The 13515-nt window shown below is 44.3% G+C and overlaps 1 protein-coding gene across 3 annotated transcripts in view; it reads right to left on the bottom strand.

Moving 5' to 3' along the window:
- Fgf1 (fibroblast growth factor 1) overlaps window positions 1-13515 on the bottom strand; it is a 98752-nt gene that overhangs the window by 16950 nt on the left and 68287 nt on the right. For all 3 annotated transcript variants that reach the window (XM_070036288.1, XM_070036289.1, XM_070036287.1), the window contains exon 2: window positions 5343-5554. In XM_070036288.1, coding sequence (XP_069892389.1) covers window positions 5343-5511 — 169 coding nt within the window. In that variant the 5' untranslated portion in view covers window positions 5512-5554. The remainder of the gene's footprint in view (window positions 1-5342; window positions 5555-13515) is intronic.

Raw genomic sequence — 13515 nt, forward strand, 5'->3', positions numbered from 1 at the left:
GTCCACTGTGGGCATTTCGAAAGCCCTCTCTACTTTGAGTCCCAGCTGATAGGGAGCCTATCAGGTACCTGATAGGTACCTTTGCTATTCATGTTGAGTCAGAACAAACCAGTCTGCTCACCCCCAAAACAATGTATTCTTCTTCATGGGAGAACAATCTGCCCTGGATTCAGGGCTACAAAGCAGGATCCCTTTGATGAACAACTCCCTGAGCACTTTTAGGATGTGGCTGCATGTTATAATAGTTGATTGGCATACATTTTGCCCAAGAATGTTTCCATTGGTGTGCCCGGGAACTGAGGAACTGTGGGTTCAGAAGGAGGCTGCAGGCTGGAGATGTTTGGGAACATTTATATCATTAGCTGCTTGAGGCTATGCTAGTGATTAATCCCATTGAGGACTAAGTCTGGTGACTCCCACTCCCTGCTTCACCAGGGAGGGAACTCCCACAGAAAGTGGAATCAAACCCAGAGCTTCATCTCCACATTGCTAGAGAAGTTAGATGGGTTAGGGCTTGCTGGGGGAGAGACAGGGAACATGGTGGCTCTGTGCCAAGCCCACAGAGAGTTCCAAGATTGTTCCAGAGAAGCTGGGGAAAAGTCCCCCACAAGTGAGCAAGCATAGCATTAGTTTAATTGAACAGGGTGGAAAAAGATCAGATTCAATGGAAGGGATGATGATGACAATGATGGTGATGATGATGAATGTCATTTTTGAGCACTCCTGTCAGGCAGCATGTTAAGCCCTTTTACAAATATTATCACATTTCACATACCTACTTTCCTACAAGATGTTGTCATGTGTAAAATGAGGAAATAGAGGTATACAGAGAAGAAGCAGCTGTCCCAAGGAGACAAGGAACTAGTAAGTGACAGGGATAGGTCCTATGCCTGCATCCTTCTGACTCACACAACAGGCTGCGGGGCACCAACACGCAGTTAATGGGGTGGAACCATTGTCATTGCATCATTGTTGAGGGTAGGGTGAGATACGGAGAGAGGACCTTCCTATGGAAACAGAAGTGCTGCTGTGGCCATTCGGTCCCCACAAGGAGTGGGGGGATCCCTGGGAGCTTCAGTGTTCTCAGAGTGATGGTTGTTGTGGAAATGAGAGTCTGGCACAATGCTGGGACACATCAGTGCTCAATGGGTATTCCTCAGCCATATTGTTGAGGTTCAATTTATGGGCCACCAATATAATTCAGTCACTTATCAAATGAAGGCTTATCTGGCATTCTACCAAGTGACAGGTCACATGCTGGATGTCGAATTGCAGGGTTGAGCATTAAGAGCAAGATCCTTGTCCTCCAGCAGTTCAGTGCAAGAGAAAACCATCACAGAAATAAGTGCAACAATCGAATGGCACAGAGTATCAGAAGGTTTTCCAGGTACTCCTCCTCACAAGCTGAGTCCCATGGGTCCTGTCATCGTTCCCAGGACCCGCCCTCTCACAGTGACATGCACACTCATCGCTCAGGACGAGTGGTCTACTGTCACAAAATGCACCCCAGGCCCTGGACTCTGCAGCTCTCCTTGTATGCCACTGACAGCACCATGAGTTTTCACAGCCTGTGTGGGTAATGGCCCACAGGTGGGGCTTAACATGTGGTGGACAGGGCAGTCATCTCTATGGGTAGTAATTCCCACCGATGGACACATTTCACACAGGTCTTTTTTTTTTGGGGGGGTCCGGTTGTGGGGCCTGAACTCTGGGCCTGGGCACTGTCCCTCAGCTCTTCAGCTCAAGGCTAGCGCTCTACCACTTGAGCCACAGCACCACTCCCGGCTTTTTTCATTTTGCTTATGTGGTGCTGAGGAATCGAACCCAGGGCCTCAGGCATGCAAGGCAAGCGCTCTACCACTGAGCCATCTTCCCAGCCCCACACAGGTCTTTTTGGAGTGTCTGGTACACAAGCATCTCCCAGAGGCTGATGCCACAATAAAATTCTTGGAAACTCACTTTTATAGGGGGTAGAAAGGACAATTTTGGAAAACATCCTCATTTTTCCTATAATAGATCAACTAGTTTGAGGACAAAGAGACACTGTAAAAACGAGTTGTTTTTACCTTGTGGAGATCTAAGCTATACATTTTTTTTATTTAGCTAAATATTATAGTGGATTTTAGGACTCCTGAAGGAAGTTTTAGAGTGTGACTTTCTACTTAGGTCATGCTCGGACTAATGATAAAGCAACAGAACCATCATTTTTCCAGACTGTGCATACAGATCACACTGTCCATGCTTGGACATGCCTGGACCCTTAAGGTCCAGAAGGGCTGTGGCAATACCAATACTGGACAGAAGAGGGCAATATACGCTCAGGGAGTATGTTCAGCCCAGGACACTGCTCACTGGCCACATCTTAACAAATGTTTTTCAGCCTTTTGAGGCAGACAGGGTAATGAAACCAAGTCTTGGTAAGATTAAAAGATTGGAAGAGTCATTGGCTGGGTGACTTGGTAGAGCAGTTCATGCAAAGGTGAAAGTGGCGCAGCAGGCACTTAGAAGTGGCACAGCAGGTGTGACTCTAAATCCAGGGTGTTTGCCTTTACCTACCCCACTTTGAGTTCTGTTATTCCCGGCTTAGTTCCTAAGTAATCAAATAATAGGTTACCATGAATGGTTGCAGAGAAGGTCTGGATTAAAGCCCAAATTTGGACCTCTGCCCTTCCTGGGCACAGTGAAGACAAAGGATATGCTTTAATATCATATTTCATTTTCATGTGTTACAGTAGCTATATGGAAATATGTTATAATTGTTCTTTTTGGCAGTACTAGTGTTTGAAGTTAGGGCCTTGAATTTGCTGGGTAAGTACTATACCATTGGAGCCATGCCCTATCTCTTTTTGCTTTAATTTGTTTTTCAAGTAGGGAATCACATTTTACACCATGATCCTCCTATCCCCTGAGTAGCTGGGATCATAGGTGTGTGCCACTACACTCAGCCTGACTATATAGAAAACTTGATGATAACAGCAATTAACCATGTGCTGAGCAGTTATTGTTGGACCAGGCTGGCTCTGTGCAAAGGGCTTTCGCTTTTTATTATCTCACTCAATCCTTACAAGAAACCCGAGGCATGTAATACTATTCATATTTTACAAGTAGGAAAATTAAGGCCAGAAAGATTTGATAACTTACCTAAGTTCACTTGGCAAGCAGCCCAGTATCACTCAGATGCCTACATCTTTACCCACACTCCTGCAGCTACACCACGCGGCAATTTCAAGGATTCCTGGCAGCCAGATCTATAGCAGACCTCAGAAGCTGTCCCAGTCTTATGCACCCAGAGTCAGTGTGCAATGTCGGTGATGGAATGGCAACAATGAAGGAATGTGGCATTTGTATAGAAATCCCAATAATTTTAGTATCTTATTTCCCTTGAGTTTAAGGTTTCTCAGAAGAACCAGCTTAGAGCTGGAATCATAGCTCAGTAGTAGAGTGTCTTTAGCCAGCCCAAAGCCCAGTGTTCAAACCCCAGTCAGTATTGCCCAGAAGAAGAGGAGGAAGAAGAGGAGAGAGGAGCAGAAGTACCAGCATCAACTTAGTCTCAGGGAATATGTCACCAAGGTTGACTTTCCTCTTGGATCCTAGGACCTAGAACATTCTCCCATTGATTCAGAAAATTGATCAAACTTATTAGAAATATTTACAACTCTGAAAATTTAAAGCTTGTTCCCCTGTGTTGTGTAAGCAGACACATAAGTTGTGAATCATGTCACACACACAGCGGGCTAAGACCACTTACTTACAGTTAATATTGTTTGAGCTGAATGTTCTAAGTAGAATCTACTTTGTAATGTAATTTTATGTGTTTTTCATTGAGTCAAAAGCAAAAAAGTAAAAAGTGAAAAAGGAGGCTAAGCTCTTAGCAACTCAGGAGGCTGAGATCTGAGGATCACAATTTAAGCCAGCCCAGGCAGAAAAGTACATAAGATTCCAATTAACCAGCAAAAAAAAAAAAAAAAAGCCAGCATAGTGCTGTAATTCAACTGTTAGAGCACTACCCTTCATCAAAAACTTAGAGACAATACGCAGGCCCTGAGTTCAAGCCCCAAGACACATGCACACATGCATTCACTCACACACACACACACACACACACACACACACACACACACACACACACACACACACATGCAGGAGGCTTATTTTGAAAACAATCAAAACAAAGCCAGGTAAACAAACCTTGCAACTGCCAGCTCAGCCTTTCTGCTGACCCCTAGGTCTGCATGATGGGGCAGTAGCAGGAGAGGAGAAAAGGGCAATGTTACCTGCTCCATAAATGTTAACATCCATCCCAGTTACCTGTGCATCTGAGCATCATTGTGCTCCAATTGTGTAACCTTAGCTACACAGCCCAGGACTGAGCATAGAAGCCATCCTGTCAAAGCCAGTGATTGGCATTTTCCATCTTCAAGCCAGTCCATGGAAGCTCACTTCCTGCCTGTGCCCTCTCTTCTGAGTTCATCCCACTTCTTGTGATTTTTGATACATTGAACTCTTGAAATTGCCCCCCTTCTAAGTGTGGACCAGATCTGACTTTTGGCTTTTCTACTACATACAATGGCTTAATGGCACTCAGAGAATATCTGAAACATTGTGGTAGGACACAGAGTCCAAATATCAAAGGTACATCCTATACCAGAGGTACTGGTTAGAAGGAAGAGGTCTATACACTTGATCAAAGCCATACCTCCAGTTCAGCAGTGTGTTAGGAGCCAGACTGCACGGAAAGCCAGCCTTTGGCTCAGTGGCCCCCCTGCCTGGCCTCCCTAGGGTCTGGAGAATGAGTTTACCCCTCCTATACCACAGCCATGCCTGCCCGATTATGTGGAGGGAGAAAGCTGCGTAGTTTATGATGTGTAAGACTGCGGTTATGGACTAGGATTTTGCATATCAAGCCCAGTGGAAAGAAACCTAACTTGGAGAGTCTGTTAAGCTGAAACTGAGCAACCCCCCTCCTCTCCTTCCCCCACTTTGTGCAGGATTTACCATCCCTGCCTTCCTAGCTCTTCCCATCATGGATCCAGCCAGCCAAACCTTTCATTAGTTACAGAAACTCAGGGGGAGAAACAATGCAACAACTAAACACTGGCAGCCAGTCATGGCAGGTCAGCAGAAAACCCCTTTAAGACCTGCGATAGTTAGGCGGTAACCCGCAGCAAGCTGGTTTCCAAACCCAGGCCCTTGGCACATAGATGTTGCCTGATCTCTGATTGTATCTTGGCTGTGTAGAGCCTTGGAGAAGCCAGTCCCAGCCCTGAGCTGCCCAGCCTCCTCCCATGCTTGACTAAGGAAGACCCAGAAAGGGGAAGAGGACAATTCAGATGGCTGCTTACTATGCTGGTCGCTCCTGTCCCTTGTCCCGTCCACTGTGCCATCTGGGAGGATCCTCAGGAAGTGGCCTCCGTTGCTGCAGTAGAGGAGTTTGGGTTTCTTGTAGTTCCCGTGAGGCAGGTTAAACCTCTCCGTCAGAGCTGTGAAGGTTGTGATTTCCCCTTCAGCCATGGCTCAGCAGTGGCTGGCGGCAGGGGTGACGATGTTCTCAAGACTGTAAGAAATTACACAGGCTTGTAGAAGATTTTTTTTTTCCAGCAAAGGCGTGACAGACACTTTGTAGAAAAGAAGGCCCTCTCAGGCAGAGAGTTCCTGGTTGACTGCCCAGGTGATGCACAGTGAATGCCCCTGTGAGGTGGTGGTGGGTAGGGAAGCATGGTCCTTGGCATGGGAGGGGTTGCGAGACATTTCTCTTTTCCTAATTGGTCACAGCTTTGGACTAAGTGGTACATTTTTTTAGAACTTCAGATTGAATCATTTGGCCAACAGGGAGAAAAAAAATCATGTTTTGCTCCCTCCTTCTGGTCCCTACACATCCTCAAATTAAACACCAAAGTGGCTCTAAAATAACACCCAGGGTCTGGCTGAAACCCACAGAAGCCGAGAGACCAGCACTGAGGGACTGCCCTCCACCCTCACACTGTTTTGACTAGGGACTGCCAGGCCTGGGCACAGCAGAGAGCCCAGATGACCTGGACATGCGGTTACCTGTGAGCAAAAGTCACAGCAGGGACAAGTATGGACCAGATATCTGGGGTGAATGAGGAGGTGTAGAGCCTGAACTGGAGAAGAAGGCAGAGAAGCATCTTGGGAGGAGTTTTAAAGGGCAAACACAATGCCAAAGGAAACTGTAGGAGACAGATCATTGTGCCAACTGCACCTGGATCCTGCTTGTTCCATAGCCTCTCACAGTCCTCATACCTCATACCACCTGTCCTGGTGCACCGGCCATTTTCATCCTAATATAAGGCTTTTTTTTTAAGTGGGAGGGTTATATTTATTTCAAGATTTTGTGCTTTCTAGGAGGCACTCTATGCTTGAACCATGCCTCCAGCCCAGTGCTTTGCTGGTTGTTTTGGGGATAGAATCTAGCAAATTTTTCTGTTAAGGATGGCCTCAAACCATGATCCTCCAGAACTCAGCCTTTTGAATCGCCAGGATGACAGGCATGAGCCACTGGCATGTCTTTTAACATGCAAACTACTGTATTATATATTATATATTATGATCCTCTAACCCTGTATATACCACTGTATATGCATTTATATTAATAGTATAAAATTGTACTATCATCTCTAAGTTTATAAAAATTAAATCTAATGGATGTTAGAATGTTAAGGCATGTACTTGCCCACCATTTAGTTGAAGAAAGGGCAGGTGACTATGAAATCTGGAAAAGAAAGATACCAAAAAGAGAACAGGAAGCTAATATGGAGACTTCACCTGGGAGTGAGTAGCTATTAATTGTACATAGGGATTATCAAGTGGATTTATAGTCAAAATGGTCATCAGCATCAACATGTTCTGGACTTGTAAGATAACACCTTATCCTTTAACTTGGTTATGAATACTGCATTTCAAAAATCTCTATATATAAAGAATAAATCCAAAGTCAATGGCTAGAAATAGTAGAGCTAAGCCTCACAGTGGGTCTGTGGACCCAAAGCTCTCATTTGCCTTTAAATGATGAAAGGTGAAGGGATTTGTGGTACTGAAATACTGGGAGTAACCTGGGATTTGTACCCATTGCCTCAAATAGGCTCTCACTTGTGATGTAAATGCTGGTGGCTTCCACCAACAGCTTCTGCCCCTGGCCCTGCCATCCTTGCAGTGAGACACCAAACCTCCCAGGAGAAACCCATCCCTCCCTCACACAGACCACGCAATCCCCGTGTTCCCTGTTGGAGGGACCTGTCCAGGCCTAGCCTGGAACAGCCTAGTGAGCAGCACTCACAGGAAGCTCATTCACAAATCATGCCACCACTCTGGATACTAGGATTGGAATGCACATTGGAAGCCTCTATACATTGTATCTGCTTCTGGCATCTGAATCTTTTGGGTACCTTATTTCCAAGCTATAGCCACCCAGGCTTGTCACTGGACCCAGTTTCAGCTACTGGTTGAGAACCCTACATCCAGGGATCTACAAAACAAGTTTCACTTATACTCTACAAACTGTATTTAAAGCCAAAGAGTACGATAGTGCTCATAGTCATGCATATGACTAGGCCACGCAGCCTGGACATCATCTTTGGGCAGCCCTCACCAGCTAAATGACCTTGGCCAGTGCTGAGTAGATACCACAGAACATCCTGCAATTGTTCAGGTCATAGTTTTGTTCTCTGCCTGCTCCCCCATGTCAGACGACCAGACATGGGAGTGACTGCACTCTTATGAACCCTTCAGTTCATATTTGTACCGATAAAACTGAGCCACAGTCTGAGTCCAAAGAAGAAATCTGATATCAATATGGCACTGGTAGCTATGGTAGCCAAAACCCCACGGGCATGAAATGCCCCCTTAACAAAATTATTTACAGTTGACCTAAATTTGAGCAGTGATTGGTCCAAAGCTCTTTGCCAGTCCTTTGTTAATTAAAGGACAGGAGTAAAGGAAGTGTATGACATGATAAAACCACGAGACAGCAGCCATCACAAGTCCTTGAGCATTTACACAAATTGCTCTAATGAATGAATCCATTAACAAAGTGAAGTCAGGCATTAAGCACAGCGGAAATTTATGAGCTCTGCTTCTCATTACTGTTTTCTGTTTATGGGCATCAGGGGAGGAGATTATTAGTATGGTGGGGGACAGAGTTCAAGGCCTATGGACAGCAGGTCATTGTTATGGCATCAAGGCCAGCTGGTGGAGATTTGGGGCAATGGGGAGATTTTAAGAAAAGCCAGAGGAGTTTCTTGATGTGTCAGTGACAGCAAAGTGAGAGGAACACACGAACGTGCAGGAGTGGTGCGGGAAGTACACACTCATATTCCCCCTCAGGAATCCCAGTCACTTTTCAATGTGCAGCATCACACAACTTCAGCACAGTCCTGACTGTGTGCCTATTGGCTCTGGGAAAGTGCCGGGGTCCCTTCCTCAGTAACCCTTCCTCTAATGATCTCTACTTTACCTACTGCCTCAGGGTTGTCAAAAGGGTTAAATGACCATGAGAGTTACATAAGAATTTGAAAGGTGTCACATGTGGTGCAGTTGCTCATGTTGAACTCCTTGAAGCCTGGTCTGGTATCTCTAGGTCAGCAGTGGTTAAATGATTTGTTTAAGATGATTTTTCAACTGATGTGAAAATAGTTTCTCATGTCCTCCTATTCATTCAAATTAGACATTAGAAATTAGCCAAGACCCTCCTTACATTAGTCAAGTCACAAACAAAGCAGGGAAGATGACAGAGAAGAAGGTAAACAGTGGGTATGTAAGAGTGATTTCAGGTTAGTTTTTCAGACTCGGTTCTCAGCTCATCATTAGTGATTGAAGTGACACTGCTATTTCTGGGAGACATTTGTGACTTAAGTGCACAGAAAAGATGGCTATAAAAGTTAAGGGAAAGCAGACACTGACATTTATTTTTGACCTCTATCTCTTAGGTGATACAGAACACTTGCCCAGATGGGCATTTTGAAAGGTATGTAACACTACCAAAGTCAAATGTGTGGGGTCTGTTAAGGCAGTAATTGGATGTGTCCTCAAACATAGTATATATAAAGCAGAACTCAGATCTAAGTCCTTCTCCCTGTCTCTATAAAGCCATCCATCACTCAAAACTCTTAATTCTTCCTCAGAGACATAGTTAACAGTAAAATAAACAACAGAATGCATCAGTTCCAAACTAGCAAGTAGTAAGGCTGAGGGAGATGAACTGGAATTAGTAGAACAGTATTTATTTATTCAAAGTAACCAGAACAGGGAGACGAAGCATAAAGAAAAAAGAAAGTGCTGCTGAAAAGTAGGAAATTAACCCAAATAAGTTTGTAATTGCAGTAAGGGAAAAATGGGCTAATTTTTGGCTAGATTTTTAAAATTCCATCTAGACTCTGATTATAGGAGATATATTTAAAATGCAAGGTTACAGAAAGGTTAAAAGTTAAAGGATAAAAAGTAACCCAGTCCAGGAAATGGAAACAAGAGGTTTTTTTTTTTTCCTTTGTTGCTGCTTTCATTTTCTTTCCTTTTTGTCTTGTTTGTTTATCTGTCTTTGGGAGGGTCAGGGGTGGCACAGAAATGGAGGGATAAAGGGTAAATAAATGCGGCAGTGATACTCATTGGACACTATTTTGAAAATGAACTATACAACTTACGTGGGGGTCATAGGAGGAAAAATCTGAAAGAGTATGAGGGAAGGGGTGACACTGTCCAAAAAGCAATGTACTCTTTACCTAACTTATATAACTGTAACCTCCTCTGCGCATCACCTTTATAATAACAGTAAAAGAATTTTTTAAAAAAGTAACCCAGGTCCAGTGAGGTGCATCTGTAGTCCCAGCTACACAGAGAGCAGAAGCAGGAGGATTGCTTGAGTCCAAGAGTTGGAGGTTAGACAACAGAGTGAAACCTTGTCTCAATGAGAAAAATGGACAACACATGAATGATAATAAAAATAATTAAACATTGCCTATATTAATACCAGATGAACTAACTCTTAGGCTAAAAGAACGATTAGATAGAAAAGGACTAGTACATCATGAAAAACAGAAAAATCCAAAAGAAGGATATAACATTTTCAACCATGTATACACCCAGTAACATAGCCTGAAATACATAAGATACAGATGGACAAATATATCTCCATACAGTTGACAAATACCTAAAGAGGAGTTGTCAAATGTCTGATGACGGCAGGAGATTTTACATCTGTCTTAAATGGTAAAGCAAACAGAACATGTCAATGAGGTGGTAGGAGATTGAACTTCACAGCCGGCAAGTTTAACTGAATAAATGTGTAAGAAGACCAGCACCCAACAAAAACACAAACTCCATTCTGCTCAAGAATTCATGTTACATTTATCAAAATCCTCCAAGGCAAAACTCGACCCAGTAGAAATAGCGTCATTCTGACTGTTCTTTGAACAGAACCCATTCCTATCTCACCAGGTGGCCTCCATGCCCCTTCATATCTCCTGAAACCTTCCTGTCCCCTCCCTCCTCACTGCTGCCCTGGTGTCACCTGAGCCCTGCTCACCTGGGATCTACAGCCGGGCAGGGCAGGCTCTTCTCATCTCCCTGACCAGATCTGTGGGTTTTGGCTTGCCTTCAGGATAAATACTAAAACCCCTACCATGACCAGTGAGGTTTTTATCATCTGTCTCTGTCTCTGTTACCTTTTCTCTTAGTGGCCTCTTCTTACCTAACCGCCCTTTCTTATTCACCCAGTAACCCTGGTTACTACCTCCCAGCCACGCCCTGTCTCCTCCACCCGCTGTAGCTGGGCTAAGTCATCCTTACCCTCCAATAATTCAGCTCAGATACTTTCTCTTCCAGAAAGCCCTATTTGGACACATTCTCCACCTCTGGTCTGCTCACACCCCTCCACACCACACACACACACACACACACACACACACACACACACACACACACACACACACACACACACACACACACACACACACACACACACACACACACACACACACACACACACACACACACACACACACACACACACACCCCAGTTCAGCCATTGCTTTCCTTGTACCTCTTGGAGTGCTGGGTGTAAATGCCACCTGCATTCTTCTGCCTAGACCACCCATGGCTCCCCACTGCCCTGGATTAAAGACTGGAGCCTTGCCGAGGTCTGTGGGACTTCAGGGGCCCAGCCCTTGCTTCTACCCTCACCTCATTTCCCACCAAGTCCCCTCTCCAAGCTGGCGTGCTCCCTTCCGCTCTAAGATGCTCTCTTCCCGTTGTCTGGAGCTCTACCCTTCCTCTTTCCCTCTGCCCTGCCCACCTGGTTAGTTACTTTTTTTTGATTAAATCTTCATTCCATTGTCAATTCCTGAAGAAAGCCTTTCCAGACTTCCCATAATTAGGTCAGGTTCCTCCAGTTCTCATAGGACCATTAACATATCTTCTGAGTCCTTACATCAGTCTTTAATTACACATTCATTCCTGTGATTATTTAATTAATGTCTCTCTTCATGACTAGATGGTTAGCTCCATGGTAGTAGCTCACCATGGTATCCAGTGCTTGGCAAAATGCCTGGCACCTAATGGGCACTTGGCAAATATTTGTTGAGTGAGTGAATGAGTGTAATTTAACTGCGTTTGACTGTCTCCTTCATTAGTCTCAGAGGCCCTGGGACAGCAGTTCTGTCGTTAGCACTTGTCAAATGCCTATACATCATTACTATTCTCCACATGTTTGTTGCTTGACTCCCACAGGTCAATCTCTTCTTAGGGGATTCCAGTGGGAATATGTTATCAAGAGATCTAATTGGAAGGAGCATCCTATAGGTTTAACAGAGGAACTCAGCCGAGAGCCTTCCATGTATTTTAATTATATTCGGATTGTTCTGGAACCCCTCCCTTTGATTAATAACAGACCCAAACTCTTGTTTCCATCTGTAACAAATATTTCCTTAATTCTTAAAAAATGCTATAACAATTAAGTATCTCAGAAAGGAAAAGATTAGAACCTTCAGTCTCCTCTGATTTTCTTATCTGATTAAGAGTTTTAGAGCCTGGAAAAAAAAATTCCAAGTTTTGTTGTTTCTGTCAGGGAGCCGCGTCAGGCTGACAGGAACCTACCTCACACCCTTTGGTGAAGGAGACTTTGGCTGAAGACGGAGAGACCCTGTGCAGGCTCTTTGCTGTCTGTGATTCTCTGGCTCTGCCCTCAGTGCTCTGTTCTGAGATTGGGTCTGAAGCAAGCAAGCGGCCTGGCTGGCTCAGGCTGGTGGATCCCCCTGCTGCCCCATGCCAGTTCTATTCCATGAGCTGAAATTTATTTTCTAAAGTGGGTGACAAACTGTGGACCTGAGTCTGGGATGGGCTTGACAGGGGTGTGTAGGAGGCAGAGTCTACAAGTTCATGGAAGCCAGTCATTTACATATTCAGGAATCTGGCTGCTGACTGTCAAACTATTTGTATCTTGAAATCAGTTGTGGTGATAATGTTTATACCACAGAAATTAATCAATGCTATAAACTAGGCCTTTTGAAGTTTTTTTTTTCCTGTCTTCTGATCGTTAGATTACAGGCATTATTATTAGGCTTGGGCATATAACCTGGCTGGGCATTCACAAATAAAATACACATTTGCACAGTCTCAACTCTCCATCTGCAGAATGGGGCTCCATTAAAGTAGTTCCTGTACAGTTGCTGTAAGGATTATGTGACAATGCCCTAGGAAATGCATGAGTCTCTCCCTGGGTCCCTGGGTCCACACACATGGCCCTGTTGTTACTTTTGTCAACCACCTGGGCAAACTTGAATTTTAACTTTAGTAGGACTTTGTGATATTTGAACAATACCATTGTATAAGGGATGAGATCAAAGTTTTAATCATTGCCTACATATAATCACTTGCTTAGGCGAATGGCACATTCGTGATGGTTTGCATGTTTTGCTGCCTTAGGATGACTTCTCTCCTAGAGGAGTATGCTGATTCTAGAGGATAGCCTGGTCACTGGGCAGAAACTCTTCCCACACTTCCAGATTCAAATATTTGGGAGAGGTCAAGATATCACACACACGTTAGATGTCAATCATGTCTACCCAGCCATTGGCAGAATGCAGCAGATATCCTAGAAAGCTAAACAAGAAAAGGAAAAAGAGGACCCGGGGGGAGGAGGGGGGGAGGAGGAAAGGAAAAAGAAAGGAAGGGAAAAAAACAATCTCATTCCACAATTCTGAAATACAAAATATTTTGAAACTAGTTCTTTCATAACTCAGACTATGACTAAACCTGATCCAAACTGTCCAGAGACAATTTCAAGTATTTGTCTCACTTTGTGTTAATATACTAGTAAAACAGACAAGCCAAAAACTGCAAAGGAAAATCACCTCATGCAGATGCAGAGTAGTTCACCCATTTGACTCTAGAGAACTGATCTTGACTCCATTGGAGTTATTCCATATGATAAATGAGCAACGCTCTTTCCCTTCCCTGCCCTTCCCATCTCTCCCTTCCTCTCTCTTCCCCTCTGCTTCACTTCCTTCC

The sequence above is a fragment of the Dipodomys merriami genome, unplaced genomic scaffold (assembly GCF_024711535.1).
Source record: "Dipodomys merriami isolate MVZ:Mamm:240054 unplaced genomic scaffold, mDipMer1.0.p SCAF_27, whole genome shotgun sequence".
Taxonomy (NCBI): Eukaryota; Metazoa; Chordata; class Mammalia; order Rodentia; family Heteromyidae; genus Dipodomys; species Dipodomys merriami.